Here is a 22350-nt window from a genome sequence, read left to right on the forward strand (position 1 = left end):
CCACTTTGCTAGCTGCAGGTTATCAGCCTAGTCCTTAATACGGTACGGTGCTCACAAATGTTGCAAGGCATTACCAAGCACAGTTTATGATTGTCGTTGGGTGCAGAACTTAATACAATTTTAGGAGGAATAACCTAAGAGATACTGCAAAATCTGTGTCGGTCAGAAAACTATTATCACACTCTACACCACAGCCGAATTCTGGGTTTGGGGACAAAAAAGCATTATCGTGCTCAACACCAAACCAAATTCCTAGTTTGGGACCTTAAATTCCAAAAATAAATACACAAACATAAAATTTGGGACACTCGATAGGCGTTATATACTTGAAGACTATCAAACCACGCTGGAACTTGTATAAACCAAAGTAATCAACATGGCGGATGAGTAATATTGTTAGTTATTTGTTTGTTCTTACCGGATTTGTGCTTGGAAATAAAAGGTCTTAAAACTAAGTTAAAATCACGGGTTATAAGTGCCACAGAGTTTCGCGAATAAGAGATGCTCTCAAGATCTCGAAGTTTGTACTGACTAATCGACTCGGCTATTGATGATTTTCAAAGCAAGCCTAATCGAACTTGTTGTGTTCGTAAGTCTGTTTTGGTTCGATGATAACCCCAAAAACCATTTCTACACAAATCTATTGAGCTGGATTGTATGTTGAGTCTGTTATTAAACCAACAAAACAAGTCTCTTTTATATTTCTTATCAGTCAATTGCCATTTTGAGGGCAATAAAAGATCAGGCAGCAAACTTTATCAGTTGTTTATGAAAAAAAACCTAACTAGATGGGAGAATCTCGAGAGCGCATAATCAAAAATCCAGACGAGAAGCCTCTCAATTAATGAAGTAATATTGGAAAGACTTAGGAAATAAGGTAGAAGACATAAAAGCTGCGTATAAATCCCAGAAAATATTTAAAGCCACTACTTAGATAAATACCTACTGCAAATGCGATTGTTTAAGTCACCAGCAAACACCAAATAAAACATCAAAAACAAGATAGAACGCGACTATCTTGTTAACCGATTATATTTATATCTTTTAAACAATTTGTATAAAGTGCTTGGAACTAGAACCTTCTAGCTAGGTAAGTCAGTTTGCTGATATCAAATTTTGAAGTACAAGAAAGCAAATTTAGGTATATCATTTTAAATGGTTTTATTGCACATATTATTAAGCCCAGTTGTTTAGCTCTTACAAAGTACACTACACTCATGCATTTGGGGCAGCTTCAGATTTTGCTAACAATGACTCTCAAATTTTCTGAGGCGACAACTCGTATTACTAGGGTCTAATAAATGGCAGAGATACCCCCTTCCCCGCAGATAGCCCATGCGCTGTCTTAACTTTTACGCGAGTCTAACGACACGAATGTAGTTCAATCAGCGCAGAAGCTCATCAATAGTCCCAAAGGCAATGGTTTTGCGAAGCCCAAGGCGGCAAGCCTACAATTCCAGCGGCAAGTTTTTAAATGCGGCGAATCCGCTTTAGTCTTGCGCAGTGATTTTAAGAGAAAGTCGGGGAGAAATTCTCTCGTTCTGTTCTGGTAATATAATACTTATTGATTATTCTCTCTCTGACGTGGAGTTTGGGTTGAAGTTCTTTTTCAAACCGAAGCCGGTCGTTTTGCCAAATTATATAAAAACCAAACACGGCCAAAAATTACTTTGTGCCCCTGACAGGTTTGAGTGTTTAACTCCAGTTGGGAGACGAGTTGATCAATATGGTGGGGGTTTGGGATTGATGGGGATTTATGGGTTGGCAGTATTCTCCTATAATATTTTTTCAGCCTTCAATTAAAATTACGTCATTCCTCAGCTGGCAAAGAAGTTGCGCGCAAATAGTTATACAACTGCATTCTCGTTTTGTTTAGCCAAATAACAAACTTTTTATTGCATTCTATTTTAATATATAATTTCATTTACATTTTCAACTGACTAGGGGTGTTTTCTATGGTAAAATCTGACAATGATGACGTCTTAAAGCCATGAGCCTTAATGAAACTTAATGCTTCATTAAAATGCGAGGCTTTCTTGTGCAACCAAATAATTTACTATTAAAGCAATACTAAGTTTTTTAAGATTGTTTTTTTTTGGAGAAGGGAGTATGTGTCAACTATTCCTATAGCGTTCTCTTCTGACCGGCTTAAAGTTTCAGTTTTTGGCGCCTTTTTATAGAAGATACTAGTGTAATCAATCTTTTGTTAATTTAAAACAAATCTACACAGATATAGTTTTTGGTTCATTGTATTTTTACAATATTAACAGTTCCATAATTTTGAAACAAATTCTGCTTATATTAAAATACAATATAGAAAGATTTGGTAACAAAAGAACTTGATAAAGACAAGTAGCAAAAAGGAATAGAAAAGAACTACATGGTAAAAAATGTTCAATCTGAATCAAATAAATTGGGAAATAAAAACATGTCTAGCTAAGCAAGGCTTTTCAAAAAGTTTACAAGGATAAACGTTTTCATTTAATACCCAACAATCATAATTACAATATTGTTACCACATAAACCTCAAATGACCACTTCCAGCACAAAAAAAATCGGACAATCTGAGAAAGAAGGGAGATCAAGTTGACCCACTTTAGTTGCACATCGAGCAGCTTTGAAGAGGCACTATAATTGTCCGTGGGGATTGGGGTTGTTGGTGTCGGTGGGATGTGGATTGTGGGTGGTGGGTGGTTGGGGGTGGGTTGTTGTCCCAAGTTGGGGGTGCAAGTAGTTGTTGTTGTTTCAGTGCTGTTCACTTGTCTGTCTGCTTGCGAATTTTCGAACAAATGCCAAAGTTTAAGTGCTTGACAAGTATAAGTTTATCAGGGGTTCAAAATTGTTAGGCAAATGCGAAAGCAGGAAACTCTACTAATAATATTTAAGTTGAAAAGTCGCTATACCAATATGACTATCTCAGAAGTGTCAAATTTTCAAAGTTTTCTTAAAGGCAATGCAATTAAAAATATAGTAAAACATATATGATTATGTTAAATTCGAATGAAGCTGCTGATGTTGTTCCAAACTTCCTAAAGTGTCCTTGCCCCATCGATTGCCCGCCCAAATAAAAAGCATAAAGTTTACGGACAATTCAGGTTTATTTATTAGATATATTAAAGCTTATCACAAACATATAACTATGAGCTAGGCAAAACATAAAGTCTTTTCATTCTTGGGCTTGGCCCTTCTCCGATTCAGTTTCAGTATCTCCTCCCACTTCGCTTCTCCCATTTCAGTACTCCACAGTGACGCACTTGGTCTTCAAGTACTCATTGAGCGCCTCCTGACCCAGGTCCTTGCCATAGCCGCTCTGCTTGAATCCCCCGAAGGGAGCGGCCACATCCGTCTTGTTGTACACGTTGATGAACACAGTGCCGGCCTCAATGCGATCCGCAAAGCTGAGGGCCTTGCCAATGTCCTTGGTGAAGACGCCACTGGCCAGGCCGTACTCCGTTCGATTGGCCCGCTGCATCAGGGAGTCCACGTCGCTGCCATTGAACTTGGAGATGATCATGATGGGCCCGAAGGACTCCTCCTGCGCAATGTACATGTCATCCGTAACGTTCGTGAATACCGTGGGTGTGAAGAAGTAGCCCTTGAGATTCGGCACCCGGCCTCCTCCGTAGACCAGTGTGGCGCCCTCGGCCACGCCCCTTTGGCAGAAGTCCAGCAGCTTGTCGAAGTGCGCCTTGTGGTTCTGGGGTCCATGGGCAGTCGATCGGTTGAGCGGATCGCCAATGGTCATCGTGCGCAGATCCTTGAGCACTCGTCGCACGAACTCGTCATGGATCCGATCCTCAACGAACAGACGGCCTGCAGCGATGCAGTTCTCTCCCTTGTTGAAGAACACCGAAGACATGCCCTGTATCGAAAAGGAAAATAATTAGTATACGAATAATAAGTAGTTGTAAAGGATTAAAAGATATATTAACAACAATGTATTATACTTGATACAATAAAAGACATTTTAAAATACAAATTTCAACTATCGGTTATTGTTAATCCCTGGGAAATTGGGTTTCTACATTTTTTAGGGAAATCACAAAAATATACTAGAAATTCGGTAAGAAAAGAAAAGTACAACGAAAAGTGTACAAAATTAAAGAAATCGCGAATAAAAATTTATGAGTGAAATATTTATGAATTTATTAAAGGGCTTGTATTAGACAAAATGCTCTTTCATTCCGAAATTAAATTTATGAAAATAAATAAAAGGTTAATACAATTCGCTTATGGTTATTACCACTTTGAAGAATTTTCATTTTGCGATTTTTGGTTTACACATACTATACCTATTCAAAATAAATGATCACTTACATGTTTTACTGCCTTATCCATATCGCAATCGGCGAAGACGATCAGCGGACTCTTGCCGCCCAACTCCAAGGAACACTTCTTGAGATTGGAGTCGGCGCAGGACTTCATGATGTGCTTGCCAATGGGTGTGGAGCCGGTGAAGCCCAGCTTCCGCACCAGGGGATGGTCGGCCACCGCCTGACCCGCATCCGATCCCTTGCCGGGCAGGACATTGATCACGCCCGGGGGAAATCCAGCCAGGACAGTGAGCTCGGCGAACTTAAGGGCGGTCAGGGGGCAGGTCTGGGCGGGCTTGATCAGGCAGGTATTTCCGGCAGCGATGCAGGCGGCCATTTTCCAGGACAGCATCATCAGGGGGTAGTTCCAGGGCGTGATCAGACCGCAGACGCCGATGGGCTCCTTGCGGGTGAAGGTCAGCACGTTGTTGGGCCTCGCCGGATTGACGGGAATGGTGCTGCCCTGGATCTTGTCGCACCAGCCGGCGAAGTACCTCCACGCATCGATGGACATGCCGACGTGGGTTTTAAGTGCCAGCGTGTAGACTGCTCCCGAGTCCACCGACTCAATGGTGGCCAGCTCCTCCTTGTGCTGCTCCATCAGATCGGCCAGGTTGAGCATCAGCTGGCCACGCTGTCTGGCCGAGATCTGCTTCCAAGATCCATAGAAAGCTGAATGCGCAGCCTGGACAGCCCTATCCACATCGCCGGAGGAGGCGCAGGCCACCTGGCAGAGCACCTCCTCGTCGGTGGGATTGACAATGTCCAGAGTGCGTTGTCCTTCGGCGTCCACAAACTCGCCGTTGATGAACAGCTGGGTGGGCACTCGGATCTCCCGTTTGTTGGCCTTCAGGGTGAAGCCCTCGAAGTCCAATTGCTGGCCAGCAGCACCACCGCTTCCCTGGCGGAGAATCCTCACCAGCTGCCCAAAGAACTCCTCGAATACGGGCGCCATGAAGACTTGCTCGTTTTCCAGCGGGACATCGAAGGCTTCCTTGACCTCCTCCACCAGACGCACTACGTCCATGGAACCTGCGCCTGCTGCAAAGAAATCCGTCGAGGCTTCGATCTGATCCTTCAGAATGGCTTGCCAGATCCCGGCCAGCAGCGTTCGCTTGGCCAACTCATCTTCGCTGAAATCGGTAATGGGCTGCTGATCCGCCTGCTTGAACCAGTCGCTGGCACTGATCACCTTGGATCCCCGCTTGATGCGACGAATGTTGACGAAGGCGCCATCGGTGCCCTCGATGAGCAGGCCACCGGCGTGGATCCAGGCCGGCTTGGTCAGACCCTTCAGACGCAGTGGCTGGCCATTAGAGACGGGTCCAGCCGAGTACAAGTGAGCTCCGAACAGACGCACTTGCTCCTCCGTGCCATCCGCCTCAATAACGGTGGCCACGGCTCCAGGCACTGAGTCCAGACCGCGGACAAAGTTCCAGATTCTCTCCGCCGACTGCTGCAGATTGATCACCTGGTTCTCCACCTTGAACATGGCCGGGTCGTAGGTGGCTCCCACCTCCGTTTGGGTTATTTTGGGTGCCGTGCCACTGGCCACCATGTCCACGGCCACGCCCATGGCCTTAACGCCCTCGGGATAGAGGAAGCGCTTGTAGATGGTGTCCAGCGTGTCCGTGGGCTCCAGGTTCGTCTGGCGGGTGAGGAGCAGGGGACCGGTGTCCAGGCCGTCGTCCGCCCAGAAGATACTGAAGCCAGCCACCTCGTCGCCCTCGATGAGGGTCCAGGATATGGCACTGGCTCCGCGGTGACGTGGCAGGATCGAGGGGTGGTAGCAGATGCTGCCCAGTGGCGCCCCGTCAATCACCTCCATGGGAATGAATTGGGAGCAGAATGGCAGCACGTTCAGGGTGGCGCCCACCGACTTGTACTGTTCCAGGACCTCGGGCAGAGCCACGCCCTTACGTCGCCAACTGGAGAATTTGAAGACAGGTATCTTGTATGTGGCGGCAGTGGTGGCCAGGATGTCCTCGCGACTGCCCTTGTCCGGAATGGTGAAGACGCCAACAATCTGGATGTTCGAGCGCTCCAACAACAGCTCCAAAACATCTGCAGCAAAGTTGCTCTGTCCGATAATTGCTATTTTTAGTTTTAGCTGAAGAATAAATAAAAAAGATCTTGTCAGTGAAATTTTTAAAAGCAAAAAAAAAAGTTTAAGAAAAGCGCTTTATAAACTTTTGAACATTTTCGATCCATTGTTTTGGTTAAACAAACCGAAAATTGGGTTATATTTGTTTGGGTTTTTAGCCCAAACTTTGCCAAAATAAGACTCACAGCCAAAAGAATGACTGTTTTGTGAAGCTGAGGACATATACAATCAATTCCATGTGGATTTGGAAAAATTTATTTTTTCATCGATTTTTGCATTTTTTATAAGGGGTAACACTTGATTTTTTTTGAAAATTGGACAAAAATTAAATTTTTTAGCTGAGAATACAAAAAGATTGGAAATTTTAAAACGAATCCAACGAGGTATGATATTCAAAAAGCTGATTATTATTTCCAATGGTTTTGATCATCAAAAACATATACTTAAGCACACATTTTTATAGTTTTTTTGTTGTAACTTTACCAAAATAAGACGTTCAGCCAAAAGAATGACTGTTTTGTGAAGCTGAGAACATATACAATCAAGTCCAGGTGGATTTGGTAAAATTTATTTTTTCATCGATTTTCGCATTTTTTATAAGGGGTAACACTTGATTTTTTTTGAAAATTGGACAAAAATTAAATTTTTTTAGCTGAGAATACAAAAAGATTGGAAATTTTATAACGAATCCAACGAGGTATGACATTCCAAGATCCGATAATTATATTCAATAGTTTTGATCTAAAAACCGAAAAATTAAGCTGTTTTTTTCGGATTTTAGTCATTAAAAACATTTATTTAAGCACACATTATTAAAGTTTTTTTGTTGTAACTTTGCCAAAATAAGACTCACAGCCAAAAGAATGACTGTTTTGTGAAGCTGAGGACCTATACAATCAATTCCATGTGGACTTGGAAAAAATTAGTTTTTCATCGATTTTCGCATTTTTTATAAGGGGTAACACTTGATTTTTTTTTGAAAATTGGACCAAAATAATTTTTTTTAGCTGAGAATACAAAAAGATTGGAAATTTTATAACGAATCCAACGAGGTATGACATTCCGATATCTGATTATTATTTCCAATAGTTTTGATCTAAAAACCGAAAAATTAAGCTGTTTTTTTCCGGATTTTGGCCATTAAAAACATATATTTAAGCACACATTTTTAAAGTTTTTTTGTTGTAACTTTGCCAAAATAAGACGCACAGCTAAAAGAATGGCTGTTTTGTGAAGCTGAGAACGCATACAATCAAGTCCAGGTGGATTTGGTAAATTTTATTTTTTCATCGATTTTTGCATTTTCTATAAGGGGTAACACTTGATATTTTTTGAAAATTTGACCAAAATAAAATTTTTTAGCTGAGAATGCAAAAAGATTGGAAATTTTATAACGATCTGACCATTATTTCCAAGGGTTTTTATCAAAAAAACAGTTTATAAATTTTTGATTTTATTTTTACCATTTATAATTATTCATTAAAATTGCATGCTACTACACAGCTTTGTGTCCAGGCCAACACGTATTTTTCCATTGATTTATTTTGAATATTGATAAGAGCAGGGTGTAAAAATCGAATTGGTGCTTGTAACTCTCAGAAAAAGTCTTTATATTATATTTTATAAAATTATTCAAAAACGAAATATTGCATTTATATTTAAAAGTGTTAGTAAGAAGGTGTTAATAAAAAAGAAGATACCGAATTTAACATCCGGTTCGCCTTAATTTGCAATGAAATACACTTCATTGAAACGCATACTAACAGCCATGGTTGTTGACACTTATTCAGCACTTTTAAAATCAACACTGCTCGTTGCTTGAAGCTTTTAAAAGATTCACTGACAAAGTTAATGTGTTTTCACAGTTTTTTTTCTTGATTTCCTTTCGCTGGGCCGGCAAACTATCAACTGAAATCGTGTGAACAAACCGGGTCGTATTTATACCTTGGCAGCACACGAGCAGTCCATTATCGTTATCAACTGATTATAAACAAAAACACAAATAGAACAAATCCGTAGCATAGTCGTGCGTTGATGGTGCCTCTGTTGTTGGATCACTTTACATATATATCATAATTAAATTATGGAAACATCAGATTTCTTATCAAGCTAAGTTTAGAAAAAATCGGAGAATAAACCTGGTGTGCATGTCGATTTTTCATGATCAGAGGGCCGGACCATATTTTTTCTACAAATTAAACGTTTCCAGGTGTGGAACAACACATTTCGAAATGTTAAGCTTAGAATTTAAGCCGATAGCCACAGCATGATTGTAATTCACATGAAAATATTGTAGAGGGGGGTTTTCAGGGGGGATTTCCATTACTAGACACGTTTTCCGGTGATCTACTGAAATAATCTAACACCTAGATGACCCACTGATTGCTAGGAGGGGCGACTAAACACTTTGCTCGAAAAACACTTAAATAACTTGTATTTTCAACAGCACGAACGTTACTGCGCAAAGATATAAATTGATATGTAAAATAATCTGATTAATTAGCAAATTGTCTGCTCTAATTCCGAACTATTTGTAGGAAGACTGCAATTCTTTTTAACCAGTTTATTTTGAACCCACTAGCATGCTGTATTCCCTACAATCGTACCTCAAGTACTTTGCTTTGTTGGGCATTGTGCCTTGGTCGGAGAATTGTGCTTACTCGCGGTTTATTCAAAGAGTTTACTCGCTTTTCTTGATTGTTTTTAATGTTACCACCTTCGCGTTTTCAATGTACTTGCCTCCGGGAAAAGAACTGTTCCTCTCTCTAATGGTCAACGTGATTGTTTTTGTGGCTAAAATTGTGTGCTTCACTGTCATCTTGTTGCAAGTTATGATTCAGTATGATGACTACTACAGATTCTGCATGGAAATCAAATGCTTGGGATTGCGATTTCAGTGCGAGCTGAATATGGATATTGGGGGATTAGGCTGGAAGTCGTATGCCAAAATTCTGGGACTTGGTATTGGGCTTTTGGTAACAATTTTGCCGTCCATCTATGTTGCTGTGAGCGGAAGTCTCCTCTATTTCTGGTCCTCATTCTTGTCAGTCCTTACCATTCGGATGCAAAGCGTTTTGATGATGCTCTATGTGGACCTGTTGGGTCACCACGTATGTCTTCTGGGCAAACGACTTCAGGACGTACTCAACTGTCATGTGAAAGGTGGCAACTGCATTCTGGATGGCAATTGCAAACAGCTTTGCTCCCTGGAATTTTTATTGGCCCTCAAGCAGAGCCATATGGAGCTCTATCATCTGTTCACCCACTTCAACGACCTTTTTGGCTGGACCATAGTCAGTATTTATGTGGTTCTGATTGTGGACAGTACGGTCAACATTTACTGGACCCAGCAAGTTCTGGCGGAGGTCTATGAGTACAAGTACCTCTATGCTACATTTTCGGTTTTTATACCCGCACTCATCATGATTTTCGTTTTTTGCCGTTGCGGGGAGTTTTGTAAGAGGCAGGTAACTACAAAAATATAGGTACAAATATTGACTTGGTAGTTAATACTTATATGGAATTTATACTTCAATTATTTATTTAAATACCTACAAAAATAAATTAACTATACTATATAAAAATCATGTATTTAATCTATTTATATTTATATGTAGAACGTGCTTATTGGCAGCTATTTGAGGAACATGGCTTGCCATCCTGACCACGCAAAGGAACCGGCATATAATGAAGTACTCTCAGAGTTCATTATGCAAGTGGAACAAAATTCGTTTGTTATCAATGCCGAGGGCTTCATGGACATCAATAATTCGCTGCTAATGTCGGTCGGTAATGCTAATGAAATTCCTATAAAAATAATATTTTTATTATGTTTACGATTTCAGATATTGGCTGCAAAAGTTACCTATCTGATCGTGCTCATGCAATTTAGTAGTTATTAGTTGTTTTCGTTTTATTTGTATGTCCAAATATCTAGTTAAATGTATGTATGTTTAGTATATTAAGTGCATTTAAGCTTTTATCCATGGGAGCTTCGGCTATATAAAATGGTTTATAACAGCTAAGCATTAGATAAGATTGTGTACAAATAGACCAAATTTGGGAAATCGCTAGAACAACGAATGTTTAAAGCTTCACCCCGCAATCCAATTAAAGTCGGTTTTCGACATGATTAGCCAAAAATTCAACAGTTCATCGGTGCAATGGAAATTTTATGGTTGAACTGATATGATAAGGAAGAAAGTACCTGCCTTCCAACAATATAACATCTGACCAGCGACAGAAAGCTAATTCAATTTTGAGTTCTTATCAGTTTCTTGCAGGGGGTCCGAAATAAGCCAACTGATAAGAATAGATTTCGAAACCTTATGCAATCCAGTTCATGTTAATGTTGCACACATAAATAAACAATACAGTAAATCACATTGAGCACGCATTTAGAAGCTGTTCGGTGTTGAATTTTCGGGGCCTGTCAATAAAAAATATTTCGCTTGGTAATACTGATAGCCACAGGAAAGTGAGCCACAATCAGTGGTAGCCAAGTGATAACCCGAACGATTGCCCTCCGCTAGGAATCGGCAAACAAACAACAAAGCAAACCGGTTTCCATGATGCACCACTTAGCTGCGATCCGGTTCCAAGTGGTTCAAGATGTGCCAATTTTGATAGGCACTCGGGGCAAACGTTATAGCCGAAGTCTAATCGCTTTGCAAGTGTTTTTTACTTTTTATTAATTTCCTTAGATGAACGCCACTTATGCGGCTCGAACTGGATTTCAAATTGAACTTTCAACGCCTTATCATTGTGGGGCAATAAATAAAATAACGTGATTTCTGCTTTTGGAATGCTCATCAATTTACTTACACAAAGTGGGAAACAAATTAAATTAAAAAAAATAATAAATACTCTACATAAATTTCATAGTTGGCCTACTTGAAGGTCACCTGAGCACTGACTTTGACCTCTTTAACCACAACGTCTCCATCATCGTTTAGTATCTCAAGGTTACACTGAATTTGTTCTGTTTTATAAGTTTCCGAGTCCCCAAAAGTTTCAGATTCATTTGGTTCTGTTGCCTCAAAGTAGTCAATCGTAAAGGGCTTAGTTGTGGGAACTTCTTGAGGTTGCTTTTCATTTTCATTGGGCTTTTCAGTTCCCTCAATTGAATTATCTTCAAATTCGGTTGATTTCTCCATAATTGTATCTTGTGCTGAAGTAGTTCCAATGTGATCGCCTTCGCCTTGATTACTTCCTAAATTTTGATCTTGGTTTTCCATGTAAATGTTTTCTTTAACTTTAGAAGGACATGGATTTCCATCGCCAATATTTTGATCAATATTATCATCATCTTTCTTTCCAATCAATGCTGAGTCCCCTGAGGCGCATTTTAACTCTGAAAGAAAGTTTTCATCCTCTTCGTCTTCACATTCATCGCTCTCAGCAAACTCTTGTTTATCTAACATTGCGATCGTTTCAGGATCAAGAAACTCGTGTAATCTATCAGCTATTTTGGCCCATTTGGCCTTAGCGGCTGCAGATTGTTCAGAATTAGGTTTTTTGTCCTTTTGGTTTTCTTGTACATTTTTCTCAGGCAAGGAACCATCATTCGTTGTTGATCTAAGCAATTGTTTTGCCTGAAGGCTGTAAAGGTTTCGACGAGTGGCTTCCTCAAGTTCATTAACCATTTTTAATTCTGCCTCAAAACCTTCAGAGAAGAAGGATTTAAGCACTGCCTCGGGGAGTTTTGGCGGCTCTACCACAACTATCTCTTCGCCAGACTCATAATCGGTTGAAGGATCCGACTGAATATCGTCGTCAATACTGACATTTTTCGGACTTTCTTGATCCTTGACCAATGGATGAACGCTTTCCTTAATCCGAGATGAGTTTTCTTGATCTACTTTAGTTTTACCTTCTTCAACTCCAGTTTCCATGTTCCGATCAGCAATAATTTCCGAGCTTACTATCTCCGCCTCTGAAATTTCGAATAGCTTAGACCCACCCTGGGACAAGTTGATGGGATCCAGCTCCTTGGGAAGTTCCTCCGGTACAAGTTGAAGCTGACGCTCCCGTTCCTCGAACTCTTTCATGCGTTGAACCATTTTCTTCAGCAGGTCATTCTCCTCATCCAATTGAGGATTGCTCTGCTTGGACTTGCTTACTTCGGATTCCTCCTTGGAGAGCATTTCCTGCAACATCTCGTTCTCCTCTCTGGTCAACTGGTGCTCCGTCGAACCGGTCTTCATGCATGCCTTAAGTTCGTTGTAGCTTCGCATGCACTCGATGGCCGATTCTGCATCATCGCTTCCAGTGACTTTCTCAAGATTCAGCTTTTGAAAGAACTCGGAGTCAAGGTTCCCGAAGGTTGTCATAGCTTCCAGTGAATAGAATTCGTCCTCGACCGGATCGTTCTCCTTACCCTCGTCTGGGAAACCTTGAGATGCGGACTCCACGCGACATTGCTGCATGGCCTCGGTGACTAGATGTTCCTCAGATCTCCGAGGTTTCGGCTTGTAGGGAGTTGTCCACGGACGTCGAATATCCCCCTTGCCAGGTGTATAGTCCTCCTCGGCTGTGTCGTAGTCCTCGGACTCTGTGTCACTGATCAGGGCTGGTGGAGGTGGCAGTTCTTCCAGCTCCCCAGAGTCCTTCTTGACCACCATCAACCTGTTCTCCACCACCTCTAAAGTGTCCTCATATTTCTCTCGTTGATCAAAACACCGGGTAGCGGAGGCTGCCACGCGCCTCTTGACCCTCTCAGCTTCCTTGGCTATTTGGGCGTCCAGGCTTTCAGCCGTATCCTTATTAAGCTCCGCCAGATTCTTTGACTTCAGCAACTCCTGGGCGGCCCGAATTTTCTCCACACCCGAGGTCGGATTGCGACCCAGCATACATGGCAACTTGGGATCAGCCATGGAAGTGACAAAGTCTGAAAAGACGTCCAGGCATTCGCGAAGGCTTTTACCACGGGCCGGGTCCTCCAATTCGGGGGGCACCAACTTCTCCAGCTTCGGTTCAGTAGAGTAACTGAACTCCTCGTCAGATTCGATTGGTCCAAACTCAAAACTCTTCGGTTTCTGGGCCCGCAATATCTCGTTGAAGGTCAGCTCAAAAATAATATCATCTAGCAGGGAAGTGCATATACCAACAACATCGGTTTCTGGAGTCGTGATGATTTCCTCCTCGTACTCCACCTTTGTCTCAATATCATAAGCTACGTCGGCCTCATCCTCCAAGTCCTGCAGCAACTTACGTAGTGCCTGCTCGTCGGCAGCCAGTTTTTGGTCCATTCGAATGCAAATTTCCTCAGCCTCCTCGGCACTTGTGTTCTTCGTTATGGGTTTGGTAAAGACATCCTCTTCCTTAAGGATTTCGGTCACCTCGGAGAGAGTCAACTGACGCATGCACTCTTCCTGTGACCACCCCTGACTGGGTGCATCACAGCCAGAGCCAAAGATGCGCTTGGGAACATTATCCGTAGCGTCGTCTAATATCTTGGCAAACAATTGGTCCTGCTCGTCGTCTTCGACCGTCTCTTGTAGGATTGTATCTGTATTACTTGTATCTTTCCGTAAAGATTCTCTTTCCTTGGCTTTGGCCTCTTGTCTTAACAGCATTTGCTTACGACGCTCTTCGAATTGCTGCGTAATAATCGGAGACTTGGGATCCTGCTGCGTTGTCAGGACCTCCTCATCCGCTTCAGAGTCGGTTTGTTCAGTCTCGTTATTCAGAGGCCCGACTAAATGCTCAGTGGACTGTCTGAGTTCCGCCAGATCCTCCTCCAATTGGCTACCCATTTCCTCCAAATCATGAGCACACTTATCATTGGCAATGGCACAGTCCTGCTCAAATTCTAGTTGTTCTTTAGTTTTCGGTGTAAAGCATGGATCCTCATCATTTTGATAAAAGTCCCTCGGTGTCTTGTTCTCCTCACAGCAAAGTATGTCTTCTGGGCGGTAATTGGTTGTGCCTGCAGACAAAATCATTTCGAGAGGTTCGTTTAGTTCGTCATAGATTTCGTCACCAAAACTTTTGTACATTTCATCAATCAGTTTTTCTTTAATCTCTTTGCTGGTTGGATCAACGCCTAGTTCGTTATTTTGAGATACAATTGTCAGGGTCTTACAAGTGTGCTCCAGATCTTCAGTGTTATCCAGCTCCGAACTACTGTCGCATTGGACAGTATGTACCTCATTTGGTTTTATTGAAATGTCTTCTTCTGTGTTTTGAGTATCAGTGACCTTAAATAACTTTACTTCTATCTCGGCCGTTTCCTCAGGATTATCTATTTTGGAATCTTCTATTGAATCAGTTTTATCATCGTCTTCTCGATTTTCTTTTCTAATATTTAGTTCTTCTAGTTTGGCCTCTTCAATTGGAACACGAACGAAATTTCCTTTTTCTTTACTATCAACAAGTTCATTTTTATTAGCGTCCTCAGAGCCGTTGGATTTTGTGCTTTCGGGGTTTCCTTCCTTCACCTTTTCCTCGATTTCCTCTACATTGTCCAAGTCAGGTTCATACAGACACTTTGGACGACCCTCAGGCGGCCTTCGGTTGCGATTACTTATATTCTCAGCTATGTCATCGTCCTGAGAGCCTGCACCCCCATTGTCATCCGCCGAACTGGAACTGGTGGTGCTGTGCTCCGAGCTTGGCTGTTCACCCGACACCTCATCCCACAAATCATCGACTCCACCGTTCTCCAGCTCGACCTTCTTGCGGGTCTTTTCGGCAGTTGTGTCGTCCTCGGAATCACTGGATTTCAACAGGGGATCCTGCTGATCAGGTGGACGGTGACGATTGCGCATGCGTATGGTACCTGTGGGGAATAAAGGCTTAGAGAACCGGTTTTGTTTCCTTTGCCAATGGCTTACAATTAACGCTCTCGCGGGTTTTTCTGCGTTCAGCACGGTTCCAACGATTGTTTTCCTTGCGCTCTCCTTCGTAGCCATCTTGCTTCCTATAAAACATAATAAGAATATAATTAACAATTATTCCATTATCAACTCCTTAATGCTCTGTGTTTGAGAAAATATTTTGGTATCGTAATAACCACTAAATAAATTAATAAACCGCTTCAAAAATTTGACTCCTTAAAATTATTGAAATGTAAGATCTAAGATCCACACACCAAATATATGGTGCCAATATTTCATAAATTGTGGCCAAGAATGTAATTCTTGGATTCTTACCAAGCCTCAGCACACGCTCGATCACGGGGAAACACCGGGCGACTATCCAGATAAGTTAATTCTTTCTGATCGGAAAAGAAAATGTTATATCAACAGTTTTTAAAGTCAGATCATAAAAACTTACACAGGCCAGTATCAATGTCTTACGATACTGTGGCAATCGGGACACTACTGGGTTTCCTTGCAACACCAAAACTTTCAAGCTGGGCATCTGCTCAAATACTTTCACAATCAAAATATCGTCTATTCTGTTATTTGATAAATCCAAAACAGACAGTGTTTTGCATTGAACCAAGTCTGATAGGCTCTCACAGTCCTTTAGATAGTTCGATGATATATTTAGGGTATTCAGAACTGGCAAAATATCAGTGCCAATGTTTTGAATTTTGCGAATATGATTTGAGCTTAGATTTAAGGTATCTAGTTCGCGACAGGGTTCCAAATTCTCAATCGTTGTGATCAGATTGTTCTGCAGGAAGAGACACTTTAATTTGGTTAGTTTTTCCAATCCCTGAATTTCAGAAATTGCATTGCACTCCAGCCACAAACACTTCAGCTCCGTATACTCTTCCAAGCACTCGATGGACTGATAGCCTGAAATGAATACTTAATTGTTATTACTTCTATTAAAGGCACTTTGTGGCACTCACCCTGATAGTGCAAATAGAGTACATCATTTAAACGCGGCGTCTGATATAATTTGTCCCTTTTGCACAGGTCCTTTAATCCCTTTTGCGTCATGCGATTGAGTCCGGTTATCTCTTTGCGTGCAGTTCCTTGCGACATTTTCTTTTCTTTCAGATAATCTTTAATCAATATACTAAACAAAAAATATTTTATTTCTTTTTTAATAGAAGTAAAGATTTATTGACACTGCTCCAGAATAGCACACTTCTACTCTATTTTGTTTCCTTTTTGTTATTGAACAAACAAACAGGGAATGGTCTCCCACGTTGTTAATAGCAACGAATATCATTCGAAAAATCCTTATATGTTCCCAATACGCCTATCTTTATTAAATTCATCCCTTATTTTACATATTGAATTAAAATTGTTCATTTATTTAAGGATTCTCAGTGCTGCACAGTTCTTTAAACACAGTTTCAAATACGAATACAAATACATATTACAAATATTACGTAATTATTAATATTCAGCTGTAGACCTGTAGACAAATATGTATAGTATGTATTGCTAATATGTTGCTGTGTGATACGTTTAACATCGATTCAATTAACTTATCTGTGATCGTCTATTTTTAAAGCCTCAAGATTCTGATGCAAGTTTCGCTTTAGAATTATACCATGTAATGTAATTCGATATCAAAATTGTAAATTCGATTTTATAATTTTTCATTTTGAGTATGCTTTGTGTTGACATCTTTTTTAAGGTATAAGTGTATACTAGAGTTTTTTCCATTTTTAGGGACGCAAAAAAACTGTTACATCTCAGGGGAAAAGGTTATAAATTGTGTTTTAGGCGAAAATATCATGTTAGCAAGCACAAAAATACTGCAACATTTAATTTCCGCTTCTTATATTCCAATATGCAAAATTATGGGATGAGGAAAAAAGTTCAAATTTTAAATACCCTTTCCTTAAAGGATTATACATCGCTACAAGGGCACTTTGTTAAAAGATGAATGAAAAAAATTGATAATGTTCCAAATATTTAACTGCAAACGAATTTTTTTTGATAATGTTCCAAATATTTAACTGCAAACGAATTATTTTTTGATATGTTGGCATTTTGGGGACGACTATTTTCTTTTAGAAAAATTCATAATTATAAATTCAGGAGTACAAGAAAGTCTTGGTCTTTACAACATGTTTTGGAAAAAATTTCCCAAAGTAAACAAAAAAAAAAGGACAATATATGGAAAAACCAAAACTCTAACAAGATTTAATATATTCTGGCAAGAAATTTCGTTTGCTTAGACACGCGTACTTTTCAGATAATGTAATTAGAAAACTGAGTATGCCCAGTATATGCCCTAGTTATAGATAAACTAATCAGCCTTCAATGGGCAAGTGAAACAGATGATTTCTTTGTGATTTGTTTTCTGTTTGAGTGCTGGTGATTGTGTTTAATATAGACACGCCAACGTGAAAACTTCGCATGTGTATGACAACTACAAACTACGAAAATCGGTGTTCCCGTTTTAAAGGCGACATACGGGATCCTCGCTGCGCAATCTAAACATGGTCGTAGCTCCTGCGAAACGAACGATAGAGGCAGCAGGCAAACAGTATAGTGAGCATCTGTAAAAACATTTTGGTTTTCAATAAAAATAAGATTAAGAATACTGTATGGACTTACCTGAATACCAGCCACTGCCAAAACCACGGAGGCCAAGATCAAAGTCTTCGAGTCTAGGATTTCCAAGAGTTTCTGCAAGCATCCTTGCTTGTTTGCATGGGTATCAGTGCACACCACGGCCTCGTTCAAATTAATCACAGAGCAGCACGCCGGTGGCAATGTCTTGTTGGGGAAGATGCCGTCCCAGTCGTTGGTCCCATAGGTGCCACAGCAGTCCAGCTCGGTCTGCAGCAGGGTCCAAGCATCCCGGTAGTCGTCCCGCTCCTTGTAGTGCTTCATTGTCGTGTTGAACTGACCCTCCATTAGCTGCTGCAGCCCGGTATGCTTTATATAACCGGCGGCTCCCAGTCCGATCTCGAACAGAAATATCACCACGGCCAGAATGGCGAAGCTCAGTATCATGCAACTGCTCTCCTTTAGAGCCCCGCAACATCCTAAAAAGCAGATGACAGCAACGGCGGCTCCGACAATCATCAGTATAATGGGGGCGGTCCAGATGTGATCGCTAACGAAGTTCGAGTAGTGAGCATAGTTCAGTTGTACCATGCCACCCACCAGGAAGATGAGCAGACCGGTAAGCTGAGTTGTAGAAAAGGGAGGTCAATTAATATATTGTCTAATATTCTTAATGGATTTATAAAAGTTTTTTACTTCTATTACATTATAACCTTACTTAAGGGTCAGTTATCAAGCTACCAAAATCTCTCACAAAAAATATGTATAAAAAGAGTTTGTGGCTCAACATTTTTTTTTAAAGCCATTTGGTTAGCTTGAATACAAAATTAGTACTTATTGTACTTAACATTTTTACTAAAATTTTCCTAGCCCAAAACAGCATAGATTCTTGAAAACTAAATCGTCTTTACAAATTTACGACAAGCTGTAGAAAGTTAAAACTGAATTGAAATTGAAATCATCGCATCCAGATTGATAACTTTCACTCATTTAATTAAGTGTTTAATATATTTTAATTGCTACCTACATCTTTATTTTAATTGATAGGTATAGATTACGAAAATTACGCTGGCAACTTACCGCAAAAAGAAGATTGCAAAAGAATGTCAAGTATTTGACACATGTCAAGCCGCCGGATGCCATTATGCTTCAAAAAGTGTTACCTCTTCTCAAGCTGGGTGCTTTGTTCGAACTGCAAAGGCAAAAGGGGTTGAAGTAAAATAATAATCAGTTGAACAGGACAACGGCGACCGTAAATCAATAAAATGGTTAGCCTCAGACACACACATTTTTGAAAAGTACCAGTACGAGGTGGTTTCCGACGAGTGCTCTGGCCAAGCCAACCACCAAATCAGAGCACACTTAACCGACGCGGACTGTCTCTCAATGCCTCCAGTACGTATACGCCCCGTCAGCCCGTCTGTCTGCGGATTAACTCTACCTTCCTTCCTGCCACCCACTTCGCTGCGTCAAAGAGAATTGGATGCAACGCTCGGAGGCAAGGCCCATTTTCATTCGTTGGGAGAATTTTGCCATTTTCATTTCGTTTGGCTGCATTGTGTTCGTGTGGCCTAGTTCTAGGCGCATTATTATTTGTTATTACATTTTCTTCTAATGGGGTAACTGCAAAGGGAATGCGGGGGTGCCCAACACATTCGTTACAAGGACGGCCTGCATTGTAAGCCACAAATCGATATTGACATGAACGTGAAGTTAAGAATTGGAATAGATCTAGTCTCGATAACATTGACCACTATCTAAACTGCAAGTTCTTCATTTTTTTCTTCAGTAAATCTTTTAAATTTGGACCGTTACATTAAGACCGTTTGGTCTCATGAATTACCCTTTGATAAAGCTTATCTGATTAATCCTTTTCCTCTTATAACCATTTAGTTGCTTGAATTTATATTTTAAGCCAACAATTTAACATATAATAGTTTTGTACAGGCTTCAAAAATTCAACATACTCACTAATAAATCAAAGGCGTAAACCTGCTGCTCAGAAAATTATGTGCTAACCGATCAGATTGAACTCTTCAATTGGAAAAGGTCGCTTTCAATTGGTGGAGTAACACTAGCATTCCCCCTCTGTAGGCATACTAATAATATGTACCCTAGGCAAGGCACCAAGAATAAAGTGCCACGACAAAATCGATCGTTTTGAAATTGTGCCAACGCTGGAAAAGGTGGAAAAAGCCACTGGTCAGTAGGGCGATGTGATTAAGCAAGCTCTATAAAAGAAGTCCAGTGAAAAGTTTCCCATGTGCACCTGTCGCACGGACGCGAATGAGGACTAATCAAATATATTTTCACCCACCCTAATAAAGGACGATAAAAGCGCCTTGTCAATAAACCTTTTGTCAAAGCTGATGGGCAGCAGGGGTATAAAACCCTTGATGGATAATTTTAGATAATAGGTACTTGTAGAAGGGACGGTGTGTGAAAACGTTACCAAATGAAATAAAATAACCTGTATTTTAATTGACTTTTACTTTTACCTTCTGGTAGTTATCAGACAAACACCATCGATTCAAATACCTGGGCTGTGGAAAAAACCACCTTTAAATCCGGGTTTTCCATACAACAAAAGAATATTTTTAATAACTCCACTTTGTAGCTTCGTATTTCTTCTCCAGAAATTTATATTTTTCCCCTTCCTACTTCTTATATTTTTGATCATCCTCAGCTTGTTAAAATAACCAAAAAAGATTAAAAAATAAAAATTTCATACATTTTTGATTCTACGTTGATAATTCCATACATTTTGTATGTTTTTTTTATTAACTTTTCATAACAATTTAAACCAAAAGTAAACCAACTTCTTGGTGCATTTTGCCCACTGTGCCGAACCCGGCTGTTCTCGCTCCCACCTCCATATATAGACTTTTTTTTAAACCTAGCGGTTTGAAAAGGGGGAATACCGCACTTTTCGGAAGGAGTAACAGGATGGGGTCAGTGGGGCTGCACGTCAATTTGTCGCTGGTGTCCGGATGCATGTGTGCATTATGATACACCTGGTTGCGTGCCAGTGGCTAACTCCGGACTCCCACCCATAAACCTTTTACCTACCATTTGTGCTATTTCCGAAATCGAAACGTAAAAGAAGAAAATTTAAATGCGAATTGGAGCACCGTGGGGTTAACAAACTGCAGCGAACTCAAGCGTCAAAGCCCACACCACCACTACAGGCACAAAACAAAACTAAAGCCGCCCAGCACTCACTCCACTTAATATATCTATGTATACAGTCAGGCTCCGAGTTCTAGATCTCAGGTAAGACTCGAATCGAAAAAAGCAAAACAAAGGCCAGCAAAGTGGAGCGGAAGCCGTGAACCTGAAAAGATGAAATAACTGCACATCGCCCCCCTCCCCGAACGCTTTCAGTTTTTATCTCTCCACCTGGAATACACATCCTAAGAAATTGGCACCATTCTAATCATTTTTAATTCACCTTTAAGTTTTCACTTCTTTTTTATGCTTTTGTGTTTATGTATACCTGCTTAAAATCCCGGTACTAATGTTTTGTTTGATTCCGCACTCGCGCTCTTATTGGAATGTGTTGTTGTTCGATGGTAGAGGTGGAGAAGCCTGGATGCTGACATCGATGTCGTCGATGTTTTCAAAACATAGGTATTATCGATGTATGGCTCCCCTTCATCGATGTTTTTCTATCCCATAGTGCTGGACAAATGGTCACACTACACTGTAAAAAATGGGGAAATATACAAATTTAAAATTCATTTGTTTTTTGATTATCTGGGATTATATTTATTTATTTAACTTAACTCTACAAGAATTGCATATTTGCCCTTATTTCAGTTACGCCTTATTCAATCGGAGGTTTACCTCACCAATAACTCACTTTTGTTATTTTAAAAGTTTATGTTTTCCGCACATGTTGTTTATCTTATTCTTTAAAATTTGTGCATGTTGTTTTTATTTTTTAATTATAATTACAATTATATTGTAGACAACAACAAATAATATTTAAATTAAATGTAATTATTCCTATAGGCAATTTGTAGAAAACTTTAATAAAAAGTTAGCTCTGTCTCAAACCAAAAATAGGAACAGTAATGGAAGTTTAGCGGTGACTCAAACCATTTAGCATGGCTATAGGTTTCCGGACGTGAAACGGCGGCATGTGGAACAAAGGTGCTTTTATTATACCCTTGCAGAAGGTATTATAATTTTCATCAAAAGTTTCACACGCAGTGAAGGGCAGATTTTTGACCCCAAGGAATATATATTCTTGATCAGCATCAGCAGCCGACTCGATCTAGCAATGTCCGTCTTTCCGTTTCTACACAAACTAGTCCCTCTGTCTTAAAGCTTTTTCAAAAAACGTTTTTTTAATCAGGCAAAATAAAATGCAGAAATAAGGATCGATGATAATGTGCTTATAACGTTAATCATTAATCACATATCAATAGCAAATACAGTTCTGTAAGAATTTACAATATTTTTGTATATTCCCAATATAAAAGGGAAACACGTATTTAAC

At 40.3% G+C, this 22350-nt stretch overlaps 4 protein-coding genes across 5 annotated transcripts; 1 reads left to right on the plus strand and 3 right to left on the minus strand.

The window, feature by feature from the left end:
- Positions 1-3079: 3079 nt before the first annotated feature.
- Positions 3080-8309, minus strand: LOC108048113 (cytosolic 10-formyltetrahydrofolate dehydrogenase). The gene is made up of 3 exons (XM_017128598.2): positions 8182-8309; positions 4318-6423; positions 3080-3862 (listed from the first exon to the last, which is right to left on the minus strand). The coding sequence occupies exons 1-3, from the start codon at positions 8185-8187 to the stop codon at positions 3233-3235; spliced, it is 2742 nt and encodes a 913-aa protein (XP_016984087.2). The 5' UTR covers positions 8188-8309; the 3' UTR covers positions 3080-3232.
- A 690-nt stretch (positions 8310-8999) lies between these two features.
- Positions 9000-10319, plus strand: LOC108048092 (putative gustatory receptor 39b). Its single transcript, XM_017128568.2, has 3 exons — positions 9000-9884; positions 10035-10202; positions 10263-10319. The coding sequence occupies exons 1-3, from the start codon at positions 9000-9002 to the stop codon at positions 10317-10319; spliced, it is 1110 nt and encodes a 369-aa protein (XP_016984057.2).
- Positions 10320-11222: 903 nt separating this feature from the next.
- Positions 11223-16512, minus strand: LOC108048107 (dynein axonemal assembly factor 1 homolog). Its single transcript, XM_017128589.2, has 5 exons — positions 16223-16512; positions 15697-16166; positions 15573-15637; positions 15255-15340; positions 11223-15199 (listed from the first exon to the last, which is right to left on the minus strand). Exons 1-5 carry the CDS (start codon positions 16356-16358, stop codon positions 11307-11309), a joined length of 4650 nt encoding a protein of 1549 aa, XP_016984078.2. The 5' UTR covers positions 16359-16512; the 3' UTR covers positions 11223-11306.
- A 100-nt stretch (positions 16513-16612) lies between these two features.
- On the minus strand, positions 16613-21440 carry LOC108048108 (CD63 antigen). Of its 2 annotated transcripts, none has more exons than XM_017128590.2 (4): positions 21343-21440; positions 18927-19038; positions 17892-18470; positions 16613-17833 (listed from the first exon to the last, which is right to left on the minus strand). In XM_017128590.2, the coding sequence occupies exons 2-4, from the start codon at positions 18987-18989 to the stop codon at positions 17768-17770; spliced, it is 708 nt and encodes a 235-aa protein (XP_016984079.1). In that variant the 5' UTR covers positions 18990-19038; positions 21343-21440; the 3' UTR covers positions 16613-17767. The 2 variants fall into 2 exon arrangements, with proteins under 2 accessions (XP_016984079.1, XP_016984080.1); XM_017128591.2 differs by having other exon boundaries at positions 21298-21408.
- Positions 21441-22350: the final 910 nt, after the last annotated feature.

The sequence above is a fragment of the Drosophila rhopaloa genome, unplaced genomic scaffold, assembly GCF_018152115.1.
Source record: "Drosophila rhopaloa isolate 14029-0021.01 unplaced genomic scaffold, ASM1815211v1 contig_2, whole genome shotgun sequence".
Lineage (NCBI taxonomy): Eukaryota > Metazoa > Arthropoda > Insecta > Diptera > Drosophilidae > Drosophila > Drosophila rhopaloa.

Coding starts and splice junctions, on each gene's coding strand:
- LOC108048113 (XM_017128598.2), bottom strand. Junction 3,863..4,317: donor TGGATAAGGCAGTAAAACAT/GTAAGTGATCAT, acceptor TTTTCGATACAG/GGCATGTCTTCGGTGTTCTT.
- LOC108048092 (XM_017128568.2), top strand. CDS start 9,000: ATGCTGTATTCCCTACAATCGTACCTCAAGTACTTTGCTTTGTTGGGC. Junction 9,885..10,034: donor GGGAGTTTTGTAAGAGGCAG/GTAACTACAAAA, acceptor ATTTATATGTAG/AACGTGCTTATTGGCAGCTA. Junction 10,203..10,262: donor ATAATTCGCTGCTAATGTCG/GTCGGTAATGCT, acceptor TTACGATTTCAG/ATATTGGCTGCAAAAGTTAC.
- LOC108048107 (XM_017128589.2), bottom strand. CDS start 16,358: ATGTCGCAAGGAACTGCACGCAAAGAGATAACCGGACTCAATCGCATG. Junction 16,167..16,222: donor ACTCTATTTGCACTATCAGG/GTGAGTGCCACA, acceptor TATTCATTTCAG/GCTATCAGTCCATCGAGTGC. Junction 15,200..15,254: donor AACCCGCGAGAGCGTTAATT/GTAAGCCATTGG, acceptor TATTCCCCACAG/GTACCATACGCATGCGCAAT.
- LOC108048108 (XM_017128590.2), bottom strand. CDS start 18,989: ATGGCATCCGGCGGCTTGACATGTGTCAAATACTTGACATTCTTTTGC. Junction 18,471..18,926: donor TTTGCAATCTTCTTTTTGCG/GTAAGTTGCCAG, acceptor TCTACAACTCAG/CTTACCGGTCTGCTCATCTT. Junction 17,834..17,891: donor TGGCAGTGGCTGGTATTCAG/GTAAGTCCATAC, acceptor ATGTTTTTACAG/ATGCTCACTATACTGTTTGC.